Source organism: Neophocaena asiaeorientalis, unplaced genomic scaffold (assembly GCF_003031525.2).
Source record: "Neophocaena asiaeorientalis asiaeorientalis breed wild unplaced genomic scaffold, Neophocaena_asiaeorientalis_V1.1 scaffold14, whole genome shotgun sequence".
Classification (NCBI taxonomy): Eukaryota; Metazoa; Chordata; class Mammalia; order Artiodactyla; family Phocoenidae; genus Neophocaena; species Neophocaena asiaeorientalis.
This window is the reverse complement of record NW_020175192.1, coordinates 1,612,008-1,638,567: the sequence shown is the minus strand read 5'-3', so window position 1 is coordinate 1,638,567 and position 26,560 is coordinate 1,612,008. Positions and strand designations below refer to the sequence as shown.

General features: G+C 39.1%; 1 protein-coding gene across 4 annotated transcripts; it reads right to left on the bottom strand.

Annotated features, from left to right (window-relative positions):
• On the bottom strand, positions 1–26,560 carry RNF170 (ring finger protein 170). 4 transcript variants are annotated; one of them, XM_024765018.1, is made up of 7 exons: positions 26,429–26,560; positions 24,214–24,357; positions 15,116–15,194; positions 13,357–13,465; positions 9,734–9,807; positions 6,576–6,686; positions 1–2,816 (listed from the first exon to the last, which is right to left on the bottom strand). In XM_024765018.1, exons 2-7 carry the CDS (start codon positions 24,348–24,350, stop codon positions 2,547–2,549), a joined length of 780 nt encoding a protein of 259 aa, XP_024620786.1. In that variant the 5' UTR covers positions 24,351–24,357; positions 26,429–26,560; the 3' UTR covers positions 1–2,546. The 4 variants fall into 4 exon arrangements, with proteins under 4 accessions (XP_024620786.1, XP_024620787.1, XP_024620788.1 ...); XM_024765019.1 differs by having other exon boundaries at positions 15,116–15,191; XM_024765020.1 differs by having other exon boundaries at positions 24,288–24,357; positions 26,429–26,554.

Genomic DNA, 26,560 nt, shown 5'->3' with positions numbered 1-26,560 from the left:
TTTAATTTTGGATATGTTGCTTTTATTCAAAAGAGTCACTGCTTGACAAACTCTTAAATCACAAGGTTTGAACCAAACTGTCAGTCCTCTGAAACAGCTCTGTGAGGTAGGTATCCGCACAGCCAGAGGGACCAGCACAGTCCTTTCTTCCCATGTTACTTTCAGTGCTGAGAACTGTAGCAGCTGGAACCACTGTTCTAGTGGACAGTTAGAACAACTGTTTCCTCTGTCTCCCTCCCCACAGAGCTGCCCAAGTTATCTGCTCCTGGGGCTGGACCATCTGTTTTTTGAAAGTTACAATATTGTTGTTTACGAAAATCCAAACTGTTACTTTGATTTATATGCTCTAACTCTGAATCACAGAAGTATTACTATGATGTTTAAAAATTTAAAACACTGATTGACTCTACTTGCTTTAAATACTCTCGGATCCCTTCTACATTTATTATCACTGATCAATAAAGATGACATAGTAAACAGGTCTAAACTTCTGAGAAGACAGCATATTCCCTTTTCAACTTAGTAAGACTTCATACAGTGTTTTTGTATGTTACAAAAGTTGGTACAATACGCCTCTACCAGGAAAGTCTTAGAAGGAATTCCAAATATTACAATAAAAGTACTGTAAGTGTGACACTTGAAGCAGAACACATGCACAGAAAATTAAAACCTTTCAAAAATGGCTTTGCTGTAGCCCCACACCAAATTTATAATTGGTAGGCAATGCGTTTCGAGACTGATAAATGGTGGTGTAAAGAACTCCTACTTATTAGCTTCTCAAGTTAGTGACTGCAGCTGAAACGTTTTCCTATGAAGTGTGCCACCCTATGAGAAGTTTGATTTGGACATGGTGAATCAGGATTCATGGAGTCTTGATATGTAATCTTTCTAAACCTTTGTTCTTAGGAGAACCCAAGCTGTCCTACTCCGGTATGTTCCAAAAGTCTTCCAAAGGATCCCAGTTTCTCCCCATGTAGGAGTCCTAGGAGTCTAATACCAGTTCGGTCACTTATCTGTGCATGGCTTCAGACAAAAAAAAGCCGTTTCATCCACGTCAGGGATTTCATCTATGAAAAGGAAGGTAATGCCCTGTCTTCTTCACCTAACTCTCTTGAGGATTAAATGAATGGTATGCAAGAAATCGCTTTAATTACAATGTGCTATACTTAAGGATTTTGTTTTTCTCTGTGACAAGCAGCAGCTTTGTCTTAGGCCCAAATTACAAGACACTACTGATGTATCATTCAGCATCTCATCAGTTGATGGCCTCTGATTCACCTGGAAGACTGACAGTGAGGCTCACTGATACATGGGTGGACAGGATGACTAGCAGTGGCTGCCAGGCGCAGAGCTGACACTGCCTGAGCCCTGGGGATCAGTGACTACCCTGCTGTCCAGGTCACTCAAGGGCAGTGCCAGCTGAGGGAGTTAAGATTTCATAATACTTGCGGTTTTGATTCTTCTCAAACAGAAAATTGCATAAAAGAGCGTTAAGTACTTATGCTGTAGTCATCCAAAAACCAAGATAACGTTCCTGCTGAATCATCTCATTCTGCACAAGGCCTGATGAATCTGGGCTATATTCTGTCATCTAGGGACAGTATTACAGAAGTGTTCTGACAAGAGAAAACTAACCAGATCTGTACATTCTGTCGCTATAGCTCACCAGTAACTTCTCTTGTCAAATTTAGTGTTCCTAGTACCCTCCTCAGGTCTTTGATGCTCACAGCTACGGAGAACCACCTTCCTCAGGAATGTACCAAACTGTTATGTGTCTGCAGTATCACCCAGGTTCCTGAAACAAAAATTCCCTTTACAAGTAACTTTTATATACTGTTCCTATAAAAGGACCAAACTCTTACTGAAATGCCATAACTGAGAATATCAAGAGTGCTGGCTGGAGTCCAATGTCTCACAACTTGTTAATTCTCCTGTCACTTAAGGAAGTGTTCTGTAAACCAGAATATAAAATCAAATTAACAAAGTTCAAGTTTCTTCTTTCCCCTTCAGCTGGTAGCAAAGAATTCTATCAGAATGGAAAAGCAGAACTGCTCCAAATGAACAAAACCTAGCTACTCAAAGAAACACTGATTTTTCCCCAATATTGTACAATATTTTATTGTAACCAAAATACTTAGGTGAGTCTCACAGCAATATATTATCATGTGGGTACTCCCCGAGAAGGATGAATTGGATGAACTGTACATTTGACAACACCTTACTATACATCCAGTTAACCTGAATAGTTTGGTGGGGGAGAAGATATAGAAGCATCCCATTTTATATAATTCCATATTTTTCCACAACTTTATAGACAACACAGAATGAAGATACAGTTGTAAATCACTATAATTCTAACCTTACTATTGGGACCTGCAACATGTAAAAATTCCAGTCATATATTGCTAGGCATTTGCAAATGACAATCAAATGTTTGTCATACAGTGGTTTTAAACTTGTAAGATAATATTCAAATGCTTTAAACTGCCATGGTCCTTTTGTTTGATTTTACACATTGGCTCAAATATTTTAGTGCACTCATTTTCTCATCTGTTGAGTCTCTGTGTTACTACTTCTCGGTACATAATAGAGATGTAGATGAGCAACAAAAATACGACAAAGAAATCATCGAGAAAGCCTAGAATTCCAAACAGGGCTTCAGGCACAAAATCTAGAGGCGATATAAGGTAGAAAAAAGCCCCCATTAAACAAAGTATTATCCTGATACGGAACATCCAGAAAAGGCCTCCGACCGAAAACACCTCCCTGAATGCATGCCTCAGTAAAGTGGGTAGGTCCATAATTCTTTCCATAATCTGGTAGGGGAAGAACAAATACTGTGATTTGGTATCTAGTGTGTTAGACTTAAAAATAATATAATTTTCTTACAACGTGCAGATAAACTCAGTTAACATGAATGAAGGAGTTTCATGTATTCACTGAACACCATATTTTCTAGTTACACATTTTATTTAAAAATAGTTCTTTGATTACTAGGTTCTTATAAAATAGGTCTTATTGCAGATAATTGAAAAGTAACTAAAATATCAACAAATTTGAAACACAGGATATAGTAATACAAAACTCAAGTTATTTCTAATTTGAGTTAGTAAAACAAACCAACAAAGAACGCAGTGTACTGAACTAGACTGAGGCTTGAGCTCAAGTCTCAGCTTTAAAGTTGGACACACCACTTATTAGCCAAGTGATCTTGGGGAAAGTTGTTTAACCTACTAGAGATAAGTCAACAACTAATTGAGTATGTGCCACAAGGACTATTAAGAACTAGAAGAGATACTGTTATAAAAGACCTTGATAAATTGCCAGACAATATGTAAGTATATACATATATAGAATATATAAGTAAGTATATACAGACACATCAACTTTGACGGCTTTGACCATCTAAGAATAGCAACGAAACTGATTTCCTTCTTAGGATGTTTATTCTGCTTAGCTTGAGTTTAAGTGAAATTTTTTTTTTTCCTTCGGTACGCAGGCCTCTCACCGCTGTGGCCTCTTCCGTTGCAGAGCACAGGCTCCGGATGCGCAGGCTCAGCGGCCACGGCCCACGGGCCCAGCTGCTCTGCAGCATGTGGGATCTTCCCGGACCGGGGCACGAACCCGTGTCCCCTGCATCGGCAGGCAGACTCTCAACCACTGCGCCACCAGGGAAGCCCTAAGTGAATTATTAATTGCCACAAAAATTTTTGAAATGCCAGGCCCTACCCTTTCTGGAAATGATTATGGTTTCTGAATATATACAGACTAATAATTAGATTATATTTACTTTGTAAATATATACTAAAACCCACTGAATTGTATACTTTAAACAGGGGTACTATATGGTGTGTAAATTACATCTAAATAAAGTCTTTTTTTTAAAATAAGACAGTACCAGTATCTATTTGTATGACCTTGAGCAAGTCAGTTTCGTTTCTGACTGGAAACTTCTCACTTCCTCTGCATAGCTCTTAGCTGACTGCATGACCATAAGGCCGCGTGCAGTAATGAGGCACCGTGACGACTCCTGAACCTAACTTCTTTGAGGTCTTACTTCTCAGGGGTTGGGAGATGCAAGAGAAACTGGCCAGAGGAAGTAAATCACTTCCTGTGGTCATTCCAGTGCCAGTTCAGCTGTTTTTAACAATCTGTATAAATATCACAAATCCAACTCTAAGTATGTATTTTGTCCAGCAAATGCCGAATAAGTTGAGAGGGAGACGAAGATGGGAAGAACTGAGCAAGCAATGAGAAAACGGTTTTAAAAACCCCACCAGACAAAGAGAATCTTGTAACTCCTTTTGGAAAACGGATCACAAAAGAACAAAAATGGTCTTTTTAGAATCACTCCTCATGCTGATTTTCTGTTCTCTGTGGAAGAAACTAATACTTAAAGCAAAACAGCTATACAGCTTTCACAGGGTCTATGGTAAATTACTTAAGATATTCTAATGACCAGCCAGTATGTCTTTTGAATACTGTTCTGTCCTTTATCAGGGCTATTTTGTTCAGTTCTCATACGGTGCTGTTTATACAAAATCTGTAGTGATTAGACAAGAAACATGGAATGGGTTATTGAGCAATGTTTGTGTACTAATCACAGTCTGACTCTAACTCTGGGGTAGAATATCAAAGTAAAACCTAAATGTCTTTATTATATTTAATTTCATCACATACCAAGCTTTCTTATTCATTAAGTATATATCTGATGCACACAAAATAACTGAGCAAATGGTATGCTTCACACCTTAAAATACGAATGAACATCTTAAAATGATTTTTTTAAGTTCAGTGGGAGTTCTTGAATTTGAAACTGATTTTCAAAGAATCGTCCTAAGATGCCCCTGGAGGATACATAAGAAAACTGCCGGATCAGAAACAGCAGAAGAGGCTCCCAAAGAACCACGGAGGGCAACAGGGACCAGGTCAAGCTTTTCTTGTCACTAAAAGTTTTGCCTGTCACCATCCACAGCAGGCGAAACTGAATGCCTTTAAACGTACCTGACGTCCCAGAATGAGGAACAGCATGTACGAGGGAGCCCAAGTCTACGCAGTTGTGTAATACAGAAGCATTTTAACAGCTTATATTCTTGGCTGGGAGGAGGAGTATCATTTCTATCTTAAGGATAACCATAAATTCTACAAGCATTAAGGCCTACTGTATTCCAGACACTGAGACCATAGTAGTGACTAAATATACATGGTCCTCGCCCTCATGAAGCTTTCCGTCTCCTGAGAGAACGGTAATGAACAAGGTCGGAGGGCAATGAGAGAGACTGCCCTGGTTGATTGGGGACACCCTCTCCGAGGGAGATATACTAGGACCGACCTGAAGGATGAGGAAGTCAGCCAGGAGGCGAGCAGCGGGACAAGCATTCCGAGCAGAGGAAATGGCACGAGTGAGGCACGAAGGTGGGAAGGCCAGGAGCGTGTTCTGAGAGCCGCATCCCGAGGAAGGGGAGGGGGCACCAGGCCATGCAGGGCCTTGAAAGCCACAGCCAGGAGTTGGGACATTATTCCAGAAATTCAGACGTTTCAAAACACAAGAGCATCGTGGTCTTACTTATGTTTTCAAAATATTACTCGGGCTGCTGTGCAGAGGAAAAGATCCGAGTGAAGAGGCCACTGCAGTTGTCCTAAGCAAGAGATGGTGGTGGCCTGGCCTAGTCTGATGGCTACAGACACAGGACTTGTTATGAGGCAGAAATGACAGCATCCCCAGAAAGAGAGAAAAGACACGTTAGGACTTCTTTACAGATCAGAGAAGGGGAATGAGGGAGAAGAGGACATCAGCACTGAGCTGAGTAAGGCTGAGGTAAGGAGGGATCGGGTCAGTGTTGTGCCTGTCACATCTCGTGTCCGAGACGCCAGGAACGCGCCAGTGGGATGTACCCTGAGCAAGTGGACGTCAGAGCCTAGAGCGTGGAGCAGAGTCTGGGCTTCCAGTACAAATTTGTACTGAGTGTGTTCTGGGTTTTCAAGTACATATTTAGTCATACACTTCTAGAATTCTTTGTGAAATTTTGAGAAAACTGGGATGAGTCAGTAAAGTGTGGGTTTTTAATCTATCAAATGCCTTTTGGGGGAGGAGGGGCAACTGTAGAATTAATGTGCTCTTTAAAAATAGAATGCTTTTGAATACCTGACATACAAAACCCCCAACACTTAGGGTTACTTAAGGGAACAAATTCAAATGGGGTCAGGGTAAAATAGAGTAAAACACAATGGTAAAACTCCCTCCAGAAGTTCTCAGTTGTAAGTTTCCCGTAAGACAAACCCTATTTTAGAATCATGTAGGAGTCAATAATTTTACCTTTCCCTCCAATGTTTTTCTATTGCTTTTTTTTGCTGGTATCACTTTCATAAAGAGTTTAATAATGCCATTTTTTAAAAGATAGAAAACTGTAGTCCTTGGGAAAGCTGTAACTCAGTGAATGACAGCAACAATGAAAAGTAAAGACTTCACGTAACACACACAGACTTTTCACATTGACTATTTGTTGGTAAATCTCACTTTACAAAAGAGAAGTACCATCACACTCTAACTTTGCACCCACTACAACATTACTTACAGATCTGGGCTGCCCTGAGAATCTCCGGTTATAATCATTAATATCTTGATGCAATGATACAGCATCCTGAGACTGGTCATTTTCACCAAATACTGTTAGCAGTAAAGTTACCTGTAGATTTACAGAAAAAAAGAATTGTTACATCTTTCTGCAGCATTAATTTTTTTCATTTTGTGTTATTATTCAATAGAATGAGAAAAGCTTCTGAATTTAGATTTCGCTCATTTCTTTTAACAAAGGCGACACAGGAGAGAAAAGTAAGCTACTGCTTCCTTACAATAAAATCCATTCAAAATGTTATTTGAACTGTAAAATAAAATGGGCACTGGTTTAAGTACTTTTCAATCCACACCAGGGATCAAGTTAGTAGTTCTCTGTTTGGGCTAACAGACATTTGAGGATATAAGAATGATGAGAAAATATTCAGGAGCAAAGTGACATATCACATTGAGAGAGGAAAATTAGGGCTTTCTTTTTTGATTAAAATCATGATTCCTTATCCTCTCTGGTATCTGAATGATCTTTGAATGCTACCAGCATCACACAGAGATGAAGTTATTGCAGGAACCAGCTCTCAAGCACCCATCTCTACTACCATCAAAAAGGTAATTCTTGATACTGTTATATAACATAATACATTTAACCCTGATTCCTCCATGGCGGAGCTGAGGAGGATACACAAATGTTCCTGGTCTATACTCGGGTAATCTGAAGATGACGGTACCTCGAAAAACAAGTATATTTAAAAATATAACACCTCCTATAGAAATGGCCACTGTACAAAGAGACAAATATGGGAAGGAGCCGTGATAGATTTGGGTTTAAATCATCTCGCTGTTGTTTTGACCCTCAGCTCAGCTGTAAAACCAGGACCCCACTGTTCAGGTGCTTCCCAAACAGCCAAACACAGGAGTGCCTAAGAGCAGCAGTGGTAGGAACGGCAGGTACAGCCATCTCTTCACAAATTTGTTCATAAAGATGAATTCTTTCACTAAATGTTAACTGACCATGTACGTGGGCCAGGCACTGCGCTAAGTGCTAGACGTACAAAAAAAGGACAACGTGGCCTCGCGCCTTGGTGATCACAATCCCCAGGATAGAAAGGGAGGGAGACGTGTTCAACAGCCCGTTATAAGGCACTGGGGTAGGCGTTATAGTGATGCTGGAGAAGAAGGACTTCCTCTGTCTGGGGTGTCCAGAAAGCTTGACACTTGCACTCACCCTAGGGACGTGGTAGGACCGCTGGCGTGTCAGTGTGCGCGCCCACGGGAGACGTGGTGACCATGTCCCAGCCACAGGCAGCAGCCTGCACACTGTTCCCAGTGAAGCAGGCGGTGGGGGGGCAGGTAGATGAACTGCAGTGGGAACGCACTGCAGTTAGGGAACCCACAAGTTTATCTCCACCTTTCTCGCCTCTAGCCAATTTATGTGTGGTCCAAAGGATACCACCTGCTAATACGCATATGCCCTATGAAAAGCCACAGGCAGTGCCAGAAAGAGGGGCAGGTGGTGGAACTAACTGTTTACGGCAAGACCTTCGGCCTGGTCTCTGTGTTGCTGGCAGAGAGCTAAAGATGAGAGGTGGCACTGGCAAATAAGCTTCAGGGCCAACTGCCTTGTGTCACACATCAAATCAGCTGGAGAGGTGGTACCAAAAAATGATCTTCCTCCTAACCATGTGGTAAAAAGTGTGAAAGAGGCAGAATCTGGGGATGTATCGATAGAAGCAAGAAGGAAAGAAGAGAAAGCCTTGAACCTTCCTCTCTCCAACCAAAAAAGGCAGCAGTGGGGGAAGTGGATAAGCGAGAACAATGGCTGAAAGGTACACACACGTGTGTGCATTTCTGTGTATGTGTATATGTATTTAACAGTGCACACTATATGGTTTTATTTATATACAGTCCCCAAATTAGGCAAAACTGATCAGTAATCTTTAGAGGAGCATGCTAAGGTAATAAAACTGTAAAGAAAATCAAGGAAATGCTTATCATAACAGTCAAATAGTAGCTACCTCTAGGAGAGGAAGGAAGGGGGGGAGATTTGGAAGGGGTCCTGAGGAGGCTTCTGGGGCTGTGGCCAGTTTCTGTTTCTTCATCTGAGTGGTGGCTACTCAGGTGTTGCTTTGTGACAAGTCAGCAAGCTGTACCTCTTTATTTTGTGTGCTTTTCTGTACGTCAGTTATATTTTACAAAGAATTTTTGAACAACTGTTGTGCCTTCTCTAATCTTATTTTACTTTGTGGTCCCTGTGGGTTTACGCCTTTCCTGTTTCGGTGGGGTTGCCAGAGGGAGCAAAAGTAAATGCGTGCACTCAATTCAGCATCCTGACTTGGAAGCTCTCCATCCTGGTCGGGACGTCCGTTTGCACTGGAAGACTTCCCAAGGAGAGGCTGTCTGTGTACCTGATCATGAGTCATTATCAGACAGGCATATATTTTAAATGAAAAGAATAATATAAATATAAAGGAAATTCTGAAAAGTGAATAGAACATCCCATTTGGCTATATTTATTAACTTAAAAACTACAAATATCAGTTTCTCAGATTTTTCAAACGAAACAAAATTTTGTTTCTCCATTTTGTCGAAGAAATTGAGCCGTTTGGTAGCGTACTGACACTTCAGTCTCCGACACGCGTGTGTAAAACCTCACTGCGTCCCTCGGAGGCAGCATCTGTACTGATGTAACAGGCTAATCTGCTCTGGGTGATGCGACGTGGCCACGGCTCCACAAGAGACATTTCTCAAAGGCATTGTTCGTCATTTAAAGCTGTCTGGACCCTCACCACAGATGGGCAGGTTAGAAAGAAAGTACAACTGAAAAACTTTTTTTTTCAAAAGAAGTCTATGCAGAGCATATTTGCTTAAGCCTGATTGCCAGTTCAGTTGTTCCCTTGCTGGTGTTACAACAAAGACTTATTAGGATTTGGGGAAGGGTTCATGTACCAGCTGTTTTTCACTATGACTGAAGGGATATCAAAGGGAATTCCCTTTTTTTTGAGGTGTCTTAAAGACATTAAAATAATGGAGAAACATCAGAGAAGCTTTGGATAAATGAAGTTCTGCTAAAAACATAAAAAGAATTCAAGAGTTAGATACAGAAACTATAAAAATTTACAAAATGAGCTAGTATAAATGATGTTTTCTGGGCACAAACATTACCGTTTGTCTACAGATTGGACAACTGATTGCCCCAAGCCATGAACCGTATCGCCAGTACGCCACAATGCAGGTACCTAATGGGAAGAAAACATTAATATTGATGATGTTAAGTCCATATATCCTGGGAAAGTTTCATATATTTGAAATAGTTTATCAGCATCACCTATTTTAAAATGTTTTTTACTTTATCCAACCAAGTCTTAAGGCAAATTCAAATCTAATAACAATTCCAAGCCACTGAAAAATATTTTAATTTAAACTACCCGTTAAGATACAAGCATTTTTACAATCAAAAGCAAGCATGCATTAACTGCTTCAATGCTATCAGGCTTAACAGAAAATACTGCATTTCCTATGTGAATAAATAAAACAGTAATTGAACATTACTGTACATATGACAACCAACAAATCACACTATAAATTTTCTGTTGCAAATTTGATATATATGTTACAGAAACACAACTTCCATTTTTTTAAAAGTTTAGAAAACCAAGTCACTTAAGTGTCAATAATAGTAATTAGGTAGTATGCACAAAGGAGCCGAAGGATACAAAGATTTCATGCTTCCTGCCCTAACAAAGTTCATAATCCAGTTAAGTAACTGAATCAACTTTTGTACTGGACGGATTTGATTTTTCTTCTTGAAGGCACTGATGAGCAGTGAAACAGGTAAACACAGCCTAGAGAGAGGATTTACAGACCTTAAAAAGTGGTGGTAGGTGCACTAAGTGTATAGGCACTAAAGTTCAGACCAGTAACAAATGAAGAAGGAGTATTTTTAAATACTGGCTGATGTTTAAGGAGCCAATTCAGTTTCTTCTCTGCAGGCCCCCATTTCTCGGATCATCCAGGTTCCACTGTGAATCTGAACTAACTGCTTCCTGGCTCCTTCGATCAAATTGAGGGGACCAAGGTAACATACTTACATGACTCAGAAGGTAGTTACATCTTGAAGTGTGTAATATTAAATTTCAGTACAAAAGGTGTACAGAATTTGAACCCAACTTTGTAGGGATGGTAAGATTAGACAGGCAGAAGACAGGAGCGAGGACACTATGGGTTTTGCGATGGCAGGAACAAATCCCAGAGGCAGAAATAATGGTACACGAGGCCACTGGTGAGCAGGCCACTGGCTGAAGCCAAGGCCGCCCAACCTGACCATTAGTGACTGTGGGGAAAAACTGGTTCGATGATTTAAAGACAAGTTTAAAAAGCTAAACCATCTGTATCTGATATCTTTTCCTGCTCTCAGGGTGCTGTGTTAATTCGATAATATTTACTAAATACTTTGAGCAGTCTTAATTTCATATAGAAACCATATGAAAGCAAAACTGAGCGTAAATATGTTAGTATTATTACCATCTGTAATGATGCCTTAGATCTACCTACTACCTTTTCACCCAAAAGTCCACTGTGTTTTGACATACGTTAATTTATTTAATTCCGTAACTTTTTCCACAGATTGGAGTATAGGTGTCCTTGGTTTGCAAATTATGTAGTGGCCACTTGCCTGCACTGGAAAACTATGGTCCAGCAAATCAAACACTTCAGTTCATACACATCTGCTGTGATGTGCCTGATGCTTTCCCTTAACTAGGATGGCGGGAGAGATGGCTCAATGACTTGAATCCGGGGCACAATCTCTCTAGATCTGTCTATTTGTAAAATGAGAATAAGGCCTCATAAGACTGCCGGGGAATTAAATAAAGTAATGTGGGTTACAAATGCAAGTTAGGTGAAGTCTGTTGCTGCTGTCATTCTTGACTTGCTGTAAAGGAACAGAACTGTAGTTCCACACATGGAGCTAAGCTGAAATGCTCTCCATATACATGGTATCAGTATCCTTGAACTACTGTTCAAAGAAACACATTTCTATTTATTAAGAAGCTGAATAACTAGTTTGTTTTTTTTTTAACCTTTGAAGCTACAGACAGTAAATAAAAGTGTCCCGACAAGAAGAGCAGGATATCGGAAGGAATCTACCCTATTACCCCAGACCCAGAGGTAAAACCAAGAGCACAGCACAGCCATCTCTCACCTGACTGGGTTATCCACACAGTGCATCACCTAAGCCTGGGCTGGCAAATAGACTTCGCCCAGCCTGCCAGACCTCACTGATTCCCAACCCCTGCCTCGGGTGCTGTGCTAGGGGACGGCCAAGGTACAGCCAGACCCAGAGCAAGTCCACAATCGATAAGGAACGTCGGCCAGAGGTTTGAGGGGGAACGTCTGCTTTCTCTGATGGCCATTTAATCCCCTAGCCCAGCACCTGATCTTTCATTATTTGGCTGCTCACTAGCACTTCCAACAGATAATTAAGGATAGACACTGAAATAGTGCTTTGTAATTTGTTAGTTACTTAGACAAAAACCAGAAGGAAGAGGTTGAAATTCATGGATGAGGCAATGATGGGATTGGTCAGTGCTGACTAAATGGGCACAAGGTATAGAAAACCCTGCATAGCATGGAATGGATTCCAGATACTTTATTTCACCCCCAACAGCATGAACAGTAACACTGTATACCTTGGAATTCTGACTCTTAGACAAAAGATACAAAGGGGAGAAAGCAAAGTACAAATCACTGTATGCTACATGTTAAATCAGTACAGTTTGGGAGCAATTAGCACCCTATCTTGCATACAGCTGTTCGAAGGGAAAGAAATACTACCAATAAAAAATAGGTCTCATGATGAGATAAACCTTAAGGAGAGAGTAGTTGTATAAACCACCGTTCACATAGTATTGGGTTGGCCAAAAAATTCGTTTGGGTTTTTGGTAACATCTTACGGGAAACCCCGAACGAACTTTTTGGCCAGCTCAACAGAACTGCGCACAGGCTGTGAAGTCAGACCCGGGTTTAAAACCTAGCTCTGTCCGTCTGCAGCTGGGCTGCCCTTTGTAAAATTTCTTAGCACTGCTGAGCCTCAGGGTTCCTCACCTGTGAGCTGGGATGAGATGGAGTATGTTGCGTCCAGCACACAGCAGGCCCATAATAACTGACTCCTGCCAATCTCACGTGACCACAGCCAGCAGTGGCTATGCGGTATGTCCCATCACTCTCTGTGACTCCTCCTGGAAGGTCAGGAGATGCCCGGGGTGGACAGCACCCCTTCCTGACACTAAGTGCGACATCAACGTCCCTTCTCGTCCCTCTACGTGTTCTAGGGTTCCCAAGCCTCTGGAAGTCCCAGAGGAAGAGAGGTAAGAACTTCTGCACCGACTCAGAGTGAAAAAGAGGTGGCAGAGCCAAGGGAAGGTCTCGGGCAAGGTCCTTGGGAGAAGAACCCTGCTGCCTTGGGAAGGAGGAGTAATAAATGAAACCACCAGAAAGCAATGAAAATGAGGAATTCAGTGACTCCCTCATGGTACAGATATCCTTAACTCACTATTCAAAGAAACACGTTTCTGTTTATTGGGGGGTTGAATAACTAGTCTTTTTAATCTTTGAACTACGGACACTAAATAAAAGTGGCTGACAACAAGAGCAGGATCGCAGAAGCAATCTGCCCCACTCACAAAATACAAAACGTGACAGAGAGAAAATTAGGAATCTGGCTTGTGCACACACACGGGTCTTGGTCTGAATAGTCACTTTTACCAAGAACAGCATTGTTTGCTTACCACAAAAGAGATGTCCACAGTTTGTTTCAACAGGGAGGGAAGCTTGATGTAAACAGATCGGACAGTACATGTCAGTGTAGAACTGCTGTCGGGCAGCAGCAGGTGCATCCTGGTGAGAAGACAAGTGCATATTGAGACACAACACACACAGTCTTTTCAAAATTCATCTTCATGCTAAAAGGTACTTAACAATACAGTCAGGACTGTGTAATCCTCAAATTTTAGATGTGCACTAGTTAAGGTCTTACAAGTTTGAGAAACTTATGAGGCTCCAGTGTTGTTCTGCCTAAACTGCATGGTCTCTACCTTCCTTCCTGAACACAGTCTAAAGATAAAGATAAAAAGATATATCTAAAGATAAAAAGCCAATTAACTCAGGAGTTACTCTATTAGAAAGAGTAAGTTATTCTGGGTAATACAGGCTGAGCTCATGCATTCATTAGCTGAAAATAAGAAATGTCAAACTACTCCCCAGGTGTTAACTTTCTTCTATTTTTAACATCTGTTTCATTCATACATTCCTGATAGTCGTTACGTGTCTGAAGATTATGAGATAGTTGTATGTGAAATCCCTTTGTAAATTATAAAACACCAGGCCAGCATGAATTATTGATAACAAGAGCTCTGGAACACAGTACCACTAATATGCTTAAACTATTTTTGAATCAGTGAGTTTAAGTTCTATGAAGCAAGAATTCTTGTCTGTTTAGTTCACAAATGAATTCTCAATGCCCAGAACAATGTCTGACATATGGTAGATGTTCAATAAATATTTGGTGAATGGATAAATCATAAAAACCCTCTTTGGAATTAAAATTTGACTGGTGGGTAGACAATTTTTAATTTTTTTTTGATATTAGGTATCTCAGCATGAAGGTATACAATGTCCTACTTAATCCAGCTTTCATAAAATATATTACATTTCTGGCTTTTAGGGAATCCACATGGTTAAAAGCAAAGAAGAGGCAGAGGAGAAAAGTTTTCTTCTTTGCCTAAGTAGTTTTAACAACTTTGATCACTGAAGAAAAAGAAAAGGAAAAAAAGCCATCCCTTATAGTCATTTCTTTGAAGGTCTTAGGGGAATATACCTTTATTTATTTATTTTTTAAATTTATTTATTTATTTTTGGCTGCATTGGGTCTTCGTTGCTGCACATGGGCTTTCTTTAGTTGCTGCGAGCGGGGGCTACTCTTCATTGTGGTGCACAGGCTTCTCATTGCGGTGGCTTCTCTTGTTGTGGAGCACGGGCTCTAGGTGCGCAGGCTTCAGTAGTTGTGGCTCGCAGGCTCTAGAGCGCAGGCTCAGTAGTTGTGGCACATGGGCTTAGTTGCTCCGTGGCATGTGGGATCCTCCTGGACAAGGGCTCGAACCCGTGTCCCCCGCATTGGCAGGCGGATTTCTAACCACTGCACCACCAGGGAAGCCCGGGAATATATTTTAGAAAGAGTAGTTTTTCCACTACATTTCATTAAAGCCAATTAGACAGTAATTATTTCCTCACAAGTAAATAATAGGAAAACTGTTGTCTTTTAAAGCAAGTTAAAACTAAATTCATGAAAACATCTTAATTAGATTAAGACTAGTCATTTGCTTAATCTGAAAATGTACAATCAATAGAATAATAAAGGTAACTCCAAGCAGGAAAGAAGCACATGCTTCCGAAAAGGAATTTATTGATATATCATCGCAATTTCTTATGCAAGGGGAGTGATAACATCTACTCTTCATACAAATGCACAGATTTATATCACAACAGTACCTGTTCTGTTTGAAGTTGTTCCCGAAGCACCCGTACTAGCTCTTGGTTTTCTGGGTGAATGTTTTGATGTGCATTTCTGCTGAATAAATTATAATACGGTTTTAATATAAAATATTGTTAGATGAATCCATTTTCCTTATGGGTCTAATTTTTGACCTAGACTACTAGCAACATAAGAAGTGTAAATGATGGCCTACAACTGTACTCCAACTGTAGGACTGAACATTCTAGGCTATTCTGAGATCACTGATTATCGGCTCATTTCAGGTTTAACTGGCAAATGATGAAATCCAGAGGCCTAGTACCTTGGGGATTGAATGTAATTTCAGACTTACATATAATATAACACGTTTATTTCTTTTGTAAGATTTCTTGTATTATTATGTATTTGAACACTTTTCTACATCTAATTAGGTCCTTCTCCCAACTTTTCACCTATGAGGTGAGAGGGACAGAGAAAAACAAAACCTAAAATGTATAATGTAGAAAAGCCCAAACCTATGATACCACTAATCTCTTAACATTAACAATTAAAATGAAGAATCAAAGGCAGGAAGTTAGAGGTCCATATAAAAGGATGGGATGCATGAAGTGAGGACTGAAAACTAGAAGCAGTGGTTAGGTTGGTAGGCTCAGGGGTGAAGATTTACATCTGAATCAGTTTAGTTTCATTTGGCTATAGAAGTTTTTTCTAAACCTAAATCTCTTTAACAGCAATATTTTAAGTCTACTCAGTGTTGGTGTTATTAATCTATAGAAGAGCCTTTACTCTCTAGCTGACCCAATATAGCATAGCAATAAGAATTCTAAATCAATATTCTAATGGGATAAGGAAAATTAAAGAAATCCATCCCAGGGTTATTTAACTTTTAGTAAAAAATTTAAATTTTAGAAAAGAAAGCCGAAAAAATATAACCATTAGTTCAGAGACAACATAAAAACAATTTAAAGTCAAATATCTAATCAGAAGCTCAACATAAATGTAATGAAACTACTTGAATTCTGTTTAACACCTTAAATTTTGGTGGATTATTTATTTTAAAATGTTACGTTCTTATGACTGAATAAATGAATCAGTGAAAGAAAGCTACTCTACGGGAAAAACAATCTATCAAGGAACAGCCCAGGAACCAGCCTATTTACACACCAGGAAACACCCAGCTAACTGGAAATTCTCAGCTCTTTGACAATGAAAAACCATTCCCTTTTCATTGGAAAAAAACAGTCATGGTTTTCTGAGGATTGATGTAAACCATGTGACTGGAAGGTCTTTCTTTTGGTCTCTTTTGGTTTCTTTTGGTCTCTTTCCATAAAAGAGAAGATATAAAATTCTTAAATCTGATAGTAGAATATTAGAAAAGTCAAAGTATAGCCAAAGAACAAGAACAAACAGCCCAAGATGCTAAACATGGCCTGTAGCTCAGGTAGCTAATTGTGACTGGCAACTTTGAGTACAGAACCAAGAATCTAGAAATCGAATCAAGATAGATTGCAAGCTAGATTAGAAGATCAGGAACATACTGTTATAGAGAAAACCTCAGGCCTCAAATGGCATCACCTGTGCTAAAGCCTATGACACCAAATCGAGACTTCACACCTGGCCCAACTGCAGCTCCCACCTTCCCCAGGAATGGGATCTGAATTGGTCAATCTGGGGTTTCCTGGTCAGTACCAAGGAGGTAGCCTGCATGATAAGACCCCTGCCATTTCCTTCCCCCAGAAGAAGAAGTCTTGGCCTGAAACAATCCTAACTTTTCTTTTGCTAATAACTTCCTTGCCCCACCCTCCTTCTGCCTATAAAAACCTTCTATTTCATACAACTCCCGGAAATATCTCTCTACTTGCTGGATGGGGTGCTGCCTGATTCATGAATAGCTTAGTAAAGCCAATTAGATCTTCAAATATACTTGGTTTAATTTTTGTTCTTTATCAATATGATCACCTTAGCTATGAGAAAATGATGGCATTTGACACTAAGCAGGTCTAAAGTGAGATGCCAAGGAAAACAGTGGCTCTGCTATGAAACAGAAGTACATGTGTTGTTAGTGTATTTATCAACGATTTATGGTCCTTCTAAGTTCTCTGAAAAGAGAAACCAAAACTGTCAAACCAGTTAAGTTATATGTAGCCCTGGAAAAGAGCCAGGAACCTCTGATATGAGGAAAGCAATGATACCCAAAGCGTGGGTCAGGCAAGGAAGTTTCAATCAAAGTTTACAAATACGCAAGCATGTGGTTCACAGGTTAACCTGCCTACCAGACCCTTCTGACTGGCTTCTGGTATGTCAACACATGGCAGCTATTATTAATGGCTTAAGAAGGAAGACCAAATAGAAAAGATTTAAAAAGAAATTAATTATAACTACAAAACATTGCTGAAAGATATTAAAGACACAAATAAATGGAAAGACATCCCATGTTCATAGATTGGAAGACAACATTGTTAGGATGTCAATACTATCCAAAGTGATCTATCTTCAGATTCAGTGCAACCCCTCTCAAAATCCCAACAGCATTCTTTGCAGAAATAGAAAAACCCATCCTAAAATTTATATGGTATCTCAAGGGACTCCAAATAGCCAAGATAATCTTGAAAGAGAAGAACAAAGTTGTAAGACACTTCCTGATTTCAAAACTTGCCACAAAGTTATAGTAAAAACAATGTGGTGCTGGTAATAAGGACAAACGTATAAACCAATGGAATAGACCCCAGAGACCAGAAATAAACTTTCACATATATGGTCAATTGTTTTTTTTTAAATATTTATTTACTTATTTATTTGGCTGCACCAGGTCTTGGTTGCGGCAGGCAGGGTCCTTAGTTATGGCATGCAAACTCCCAGTAGCGGCATGCATGTGGGATCTAGTTCCCTGACCAGGGAGCGAACCCAGGCCCCCTGCATCGGGAGCACAGAGTCCCAACCACTGCGCACCAGGGAAGTCCCTGGTCAATTGGTTTTTGACAAGGATGCCAAGACCCTTCCGTGGAGTAAGGACAGTCTTTTCAACAAATGGTGCGGGAAAAACTGGATATCCATATGCAAATATAATGAAGTCAGACCCTTACCTCATACCATATACAAAAATTAACTTAAAGTGGATAGAAGACCTAAACTTAAGAGCTACAACTATAAAAATCTTAGAAAAAAACACAGAGGGAAATCTCTGTGACCTTGGATTTGGCAATGATTTCTTAACCATGACACCAAAACACAGGCAACAAATGAAAAAATAGATAAATTGGACTTCATCAAAATTTAAAAATTCTGTGCATCAAAGGACACTATCAAGAGTATAAAAAGACAACCAACAGAATGAAATAAAATATTTATAAATCATATATTTGATAGGTGATTAAGATAGAATATAGAAATAACTCAAACACAAAAAAGCAAACAACCTAATTCGAATATGCACGAAGGACTTGAATAGACATTTCTCTAAAGAAGTCATACAGATGGCCAATAGGCACATGAAATGATGTTCAACATCATTAGTCATCAGTGAAATGCAAATGAAAACCAGTGAGATACCCCTTCACACCCAGTAGGATGACTATCAAAAAAACACGAAGTAGCAACTGTTGGCCAGGATGTAGAGAAATTAGAACCATTGTGCGTTGCCGGTGGGATTGTAAAACAGAGCAGCTGCTGTGAAAAACAGACTGAAGGTTCCTCAAAAAGTTACACACAGAATTACCACATGATCATGCAATTCCAGTTGAAAGCAAGGACTCAGATTCTTGTACCCCAACGTTCACAGAGTACCATTCAAAATAGACAAAAGGTGGGAACAACCTAAATATCCATCAACAGATGAATAAACAAAATGTGGTATATACATACAATGGAATATATACATATTTTTACATCTTTATTGGAGTATAATTGCTTTACAATGGTGTGTTAGTTTCTGCTTTATAACAAAGTGAATCAGTTATACATATACATATGTTCCCATATCTCTTCCTTCTTGTGTCTCCCTCCCTCCCACCCTCCCTATCCCACCCCTCCAGGCGGTCACAGAGCACCAAGCTGATCTCCCTGTGCTATGCGGCTGCTTCCCACTAGCTACGTTTGGTAGTGTATATACGTCCATGCCTCTCTCTCGCTTTGTCACAGCTTACCCTTCCCCCTCCCTATATCCTCAAGTCCATTCTCTAGTAGGTCTGTGTCTTTATTCCTGCCTTACCCCTAGGTTCTTCATGACATTTTTTTTTTCTTAAATTCCATATATATGTGTTAGCATACGGTATTTGTCTTTCTCTTTCTGACTTACTTCACTCTGTATGACAGACTCTATGTCTATCCACCTCATTTCAAATAGCTCAATTTCGTCATACAATGGAATATTATTCAGCCATAAAAAGGAATGAAATTCTGGTAGATGATACAGCATGGATGAACCTTGCATGTGTTACTAAATGGAAATGCCAGAATGCTAAATGAAATAAGCCAGACACAAATGGACAAACACAGTCTAATTCCACTTTATGAGGTACCTAGAATAGCCTAATTTCTCGAGGCAGAAGGTGGAATAAAGGTTACCAGGAGCAGGGGGAGGAGAAATAAGGAGTTATTATTTAACTGGTAGAGTTTCTGTTTTGGATGATGAGAAAGTTCTGGAAATAAACAGTGGTGATGGTTACATAACACTGTGAATGTACTTAATGCCAATGAATTGTACACTTAAAGTGATAACTTTTATGTTATGGATATGTTACCACAATAGAAACAAAGGATGAATTATAATGACTACAGACATCAAAGAAATTACAGAAAAGAGACAAAAAGTTCCTTTGTTTGAATCTTCTAGTACGCATGCTACCCCTCCCCTAACTCATTAATTGAATACTTCAGTTAAAGTAGCAGGATGACAATTGCCGACTGAATTTGAATCTGAACAGCTGGACAGCAACTTAAACTGACCTCCCATCCAATCATATGACAGATTCAAGACAACATCCACGTAATGGGGAGCACCTTATATCATTTGAAAAGTTATATCTTAGGTTAAGCCAAAATCTCATCATTTAGCTCCACCTATTGGCCCGGTATGAGATAATAGAAAATATATATTAATAGATATTGGTCTCTGCTCCTGGTTCCTGGCACAGAGCTCCAGAAACACTTGCAAATTCCTAAGTGATAAGAGTACTAGGAGTACCTTGTATTCTAAGATTTGGTCTTTGACCTGGCCCCTCACACAGGGTTCCTGAAGGCCTTGTAAATTCCTGGGTGACAGGAGTGTCTTTTGCTCTAATGAGGTGACTCTGGGTGGACTCCTGGATGAGGGCTGCTCCCCGGAAGGACAAAGTCCTGATTAGAAGCTTGGAATGTTCAGCATCCGCCACCCCTGCCCCCATTCTCCAGAGAGAGGAGGGGCCAGAAACAGAGTGAATAATCGATGACGCCTACATGAGGGAGCCTCCATGAGATCCCAGCAGTGCGGTCCGGAGAGCTTCAGGTGGGTGAACACGTCCACACCAGGAAGGTGACGCACCCCAACTCCACGGGGACAGAGGCTCCTGCACTCAGGACCCCCCGGACCTCGCCCTATGCATCTCTTCATCTGGCTGTGCATCTGTATCCCTTATCACACCCTTTAATAAACTGGTAAACCTAACTGCTTCCCTGAGTTCTGTGACCTGCTCTAGCAAATTAATCAAACCTGAGGAGGGGGTCACGAGAACCTCCGATTTCTTGTGGATGACCTGGGGACAGAAATCAGACAGAAGCTGGGGGTGACTTGGGGACCGACTACGTGCCGTTGGCATATGAAGTGTGGTGGCGAGCAGGCTTGTGGGACCGAGCCCTTAACCTGTGGAGCTGACACCATCTCCAGGCAGACAGTATCAGAACTGAGTTAAATTGTGGGACACCCAGCTGGTGTCATGGAGAATTGCCTGGAGGGGAAAGCCCACACACATTTGGTGACCAGAAGTGAAGGGTTCTGTGTAAATACAAAGGAGACACAGGAGAGAAACGGTAGGGAAGAACTGGGTCCTTCACTACATAAGAAGGAAAAATCTGTAGGTTTTGTCCTTTACACCCTAGTTCTCTCCATGAAGCTACACAGAATTAACCTAATTCTTCTTCAACAAAACAAGCTCTCATCGTATTTAAAGCTTTTGCATCCTACAGTCTTTTCCCCTAAGCTGGATAGCCCCGGTTCTTTCAGGCATTTTTATATGATTTGTTTCCATAGCTTTACCCATTTTGATAACCTCCCCTGAATGTTTTCCAATTTAAAATTCTTGACCCAAACTGAATATAATCTATATGTGACCTTTATCTGATTATTCTGATTAATACACCTTGATACTGTTAAGTTTTTGGCATCTACAACATACAATTGCCTTATTAATAGAAACTTCTATTTTGGGCTTCACATCACTACAGTCTGTGAGGAAAAATATTTTATTTACAAGTAATAATTATCCGTAGTAGAGAAATTAGAAAAACAAATAAAGGAAAAGAAAAATATTTTTAAATAAAATTAATTTTATAAAAATATTTTAAACAAAATGGGCTACTTGACCTATGGTTTTGTCATGTGCCTTTTACTTAATTCTCACTCAACAATTTATCATGGATACTTTCAAATGACAATAAATTCATATCTGCATCCCATTCTTAATAGGTAAAGAGCAGATTTTTTTTTTTGGTATTTGCCTAGTCATGACCCATTTTTAAAACAGCTTGATTGAGGTGTAATTAATCACCACCGTCAATTTTAGAACATTTTCATCACCTCAAAAAGAACCCTGTACCCTTTAGTTATTGCCCCCATATCTCCAACTCCAGTTCTATACAACCACTAACCTACTTTCTATCTCTATGGATTTTCCGATTGTGAACATAAGAACAGACTCAAATATATGGTCTTTTGTGTCTGGCTTATTTCACTTAGCACAATGTTTTCAAGTTTCCTCCATAAGGTAGCATGTGTGCATCAGTATGTCATTCCTTTTTAAAGCTGAATAATATTCCATTGCATGGATATACCACCTTTTGTTTACCCATTCATCTATTGATGGATCCATTCATCTGTTTCCACCTTTTGGCTATTATGAATAATCCTGCTGTAAACATTCCTGTACAAGTTCTTATGTGGAGATATGCTTTCATTTCTCATGGGTATATATACTTAGGAATAAAATTGCTAGCATATATGGTAACACTATGTTTACTCATTTGAGGAACCGATAGTTTTCCAAAGTGGCTGCACCATTTTAACTCCCCTACCAGTAGTGTATGAGGGTTCCAATTTCTCCATATCCTCAACAATTGTTATTATTTGACTTTTTGGACCTAGCCATCCCAGTGGGTTTGAAGCTGTATCTCATTGTGGTTTTGATTTGCATTCCCCTGAATGACTAAGAATGTCATGACTAAGGCATCTATTCACGTACTTATGGGCCATTTGTATATCTCTGGAGGAATGTCTATTCTGGTCCTTCGCCCATTTATTAATTGGGTTACTCATCTTTTTATTATTGAGTTTTGGGTTCTCTATGTATTCAGATATAAGGGCCTGATCAGATATATGACTTGAAATGTTTTCTCCCATTCAGTGAAATGACTTTTCACTGTCTTGATGAAGTTCTTTGAAGCAGAAAAAGTTGTTACTTTTGATGAATTCCAATTTGTCTATTCTTTCTTTTGTTGATCATGTTTTTGGCATCATATCTAAGAATCTTCATGATTTACTCCTATGTTTTCTTGTAAGAGTTTTATAATTTTGCCCTTACATTTAAATCTTTGATCCATTTTGAGTTAAATTTTGCATATGATGTAGTATGGGTCCAACTTTATTCTTTTGCATGTGGCTATCCAGTTGTCCCAACATCATTTGTTGAAATCTTTCCCCACTGAAAGGTCTTGGCACCATTGTCAAAAACCAGCTGACCACAGATGTATGGGATGACCCATTTTTAAATCTTGATTCTGTTGTACCAATACATTAGCTATCCATCCCAACTGACAATTTAACAAACGTGCTTCTTTTGTCTTCTTCATCCCAGTTGCTAACAGAAATGAGAAGAACAGGCTCAGAAGCAGAGCCCTGCAACAATTCAGTGTCCTTCTTTTTTGGCTTACACTAAAACATTAGTCAGCACTTCTGGGAATGATCTGTCAACCAGTTATAAACTCACTTAAATCTGCTATCATCTGGTCATCATTTCCCCACTATGTCCACAAGGGCATCACCAGGTACTGTGTAAAATACTCTACTGAAATCAAGATAATGTCACCCTAATAAGAAACTAAACATGCAGAGGTAAAAGAGAATGCTCATATTCTGTTTAATAATCCTTTCTATAATTTTTATAAGAAACTAACAGATCTGTACTTTTTGGAATTACTGTAATCTCTTTTCTACTTTATACTTTTGTCATTTCTGTTTTCAACAATATATACAAAATTTTATTTATCTCCATGTGTTAATACTTAAATTTCTAGTTTATCTCTGTTTATTGGTACACAGACATCTAAGACCTTTAAATAGTATTCCTAATTCTATAACAGTAATTTTTAAAAAATATTTTAATTCCTTTAATCCTCTCAACAACCCTATGTTCTAAGTGTTTCATATTTATTAATTCACTTAATCCTACATAACAGCAATTTTAATTCTAATCTTAATCCCTCCATACTGTCCAAGATTTTTTTGTCCCAGTTTTTTTCATTTAAACACTGAAAATATATTTGCACCTATTATATCACCTATAAGTTGATGAATTCAATTATGAAAATTACATTTTAAAACTGTGATCCTCCAACAGAAAATATTAACATTTTGTTCAAAATATGGGTGATAAATCTAAATTTTTTTGACTAGACAGTTGATGCCGGGAAAAATACACAGTAGCATTTAGAGCCTAGTGGAAAATAAAATACCTTAGTAAATACATACAATCACTGAACTCATTATTTGCTTTTTTTTTTTTTTTGGTTAGTTTCTGCTTTATAACAAAGTGAATCAGCTTTATTACTTGCTTTTAATATTAAGTATTAAACATTACTAGAAGCAGTCAGAAAGTCAGTGGCCCTTGGAAATACGTATTATTTAAATTCTTTTGTCCTTTAGTCTCACCTGAAAAGTGCATATACCAGGGTAGCAATCAAAGCGAAACTGACCACAACTGCCACAAGTACTTGGTCACTTACTCCTTCTATGACTGAATCATCATCCAGTTTCAAACTGTGAACTTCACCTTGATATTTGGCCATTCCAGGTCTAAAAGAAAAAGAGATAAGATGAAAATTAAAAACGACACAGTGAAAATGAAATATATTAATAAAAACGATATAAACGTAGCTGACTTCTGATATATGTATTTTTTTGTAGCACCCACTTGAGGTAGGTTGCATTAAGTACATCTCCAGTGGGGAATGCCCCATTAATGAGTTCTTTAAAATCATTAAAGAAGAAAAGACATTTCTCATGCCCAGTTGCTCTTTTCTTATTCCTGAATACCAAATAAATTCTCCACATAGATCACATCCCTCTTCTCCCTCATGGCACTGAATGTGCGTCATGGAATGTACCATGTACGGATACGGAAGGAAATATATCGTCTACTTCTGTAAATATTCCTGTATTACCTGGCATACTGCCCTGTACACAGAAGGACCTAATAAATATATGTTTAAATAGGATGACTTACCTTACTTATGGTGTAAGTAATTTGAAAAGTAAAAGACATGGTGGCTATAGAACATTTATAGCTATACTGAGACTACTTGAATTAATGAAAATTCTATTGCTTGGAAAATGGTTAGCCTCACTTGGAACTAAGCTCAGTTTATGGTTCAGAATTCTGGGAACTGCCTGGAATACGGAATCACCCTGAGGCTGCATTTCCTTATGAAGAGAAAAGGGAGGATATGAAACTCTCCCTCCCATACACTAAACTAGAGGAAAATGGTAATACCCAATTTCTATAGATATGAGGGGAGATGGTCCAACCACATCAGAGTCCAAATATCACAGGTTATTCCTACTTTTTTCTGATGGCAAACACTAAAGTTACTTAAAATCTTGTAAGACACCTAAAGGGAAATAAAGGCAATAAAATTCAATTAAATATACATGACTAATCATAATTAACCTGTATTTATGTAATGTCCTGCACTGAAAACAGTTTTATTCAATATCATCATTAATCAGGTGAGTTTCTGTTAAAAGGAAACTTTGAGTGTGAGAGTCTAACACCTTTGAAAAGAACCTGAACTGGCTGCTAGTAAGAAAATTACCTCTCATGGAAGAAACTTAAGCAAACAAACAGATCAAAGGTGGCTTTCATCAGCTTTACACATGGTAATGGCCTGATGTATCAGGAACTTTCTAATGACAGGTTTCAAGTATCCCTCATGAAAGCACACACCAGAAACTCAGAGAAGGAGCTCTAACCTCAGTATTTTATTCAAAAGAAGAGTCAAATGAACTGCCAAATGAAACTGAAGAAAAAAGCCTCAAGTAATCTTGGGGTGGGCCATGTAGTCAATCTAGATTTTTATGTTGTCAGGTTTCCTCTTTTTAAATTGAAGATGCTGTGGCTGTCAGAAGTCCTGTCAGTGAGAACTACTTGCATCTGCTCAGAGATCAGCAAAATGTTATCCTGTGTGGAGAGTCCCAGCCTCCAATTACTGAATCCAGTTCGGGGGATTTTCTCCTAGCTGTACATTTAGGGAGTTCACTACTTTGTACTATTTCTTTTTTTAATGGGTTACGTTTGTTTCACTACTTTGTACTATTTCTTTTTTTAATGGGTTACATTTGTTTCTATGTCCTTCCAAGTGTAATCAGTGATCATGTGACTAAATTCTACTCTATACATTTTATATATATATATATATATATATATTCTTATATCACTGAATCAATTTGCTGTACACCTGAAACATAATATTGTAAATCAACTATAGTTCAATAAAAAAATAATCAAAATTATATGTATATATATTCTACTGTATAAAGACATACTTCTACCAATTATACCCTTCAGACGCTGCTTCATTCACATATCCAAGAGCTCAGAGATCCAGGATACTTTAAGTATTGCAGGACCATGTAATGTTATTTGCATCATTTTATAGCAAAAGTTCCCAATGTTGTTGAAATGAAGAGTTACTTTTTATTGCCACAAATTCTAGTGTCACTGAAGGAGGTGCTTGGGCTGAGAGAGGGTAGGAAGGGAGGAGACTGCTGGTAAGTCTCAGAGAGGAACAGAAAGGTCAGCTGCACTTCCCTGCCATGTGGAAATCCCAGCCCTCACATGGATAACTACTAATGGTGTCTGACCAACCTGTCGGGGCTTCAGTAGTTAACTTCCGCCAGTAGTTTTTCTTATCACAGGAGTCCAAAAAGGAACTGCAGGCGCTGCTGGCTCAAAAATGAGGTATTATGCCACCACCTCAGTTTGGAAAGAAGCCAATCT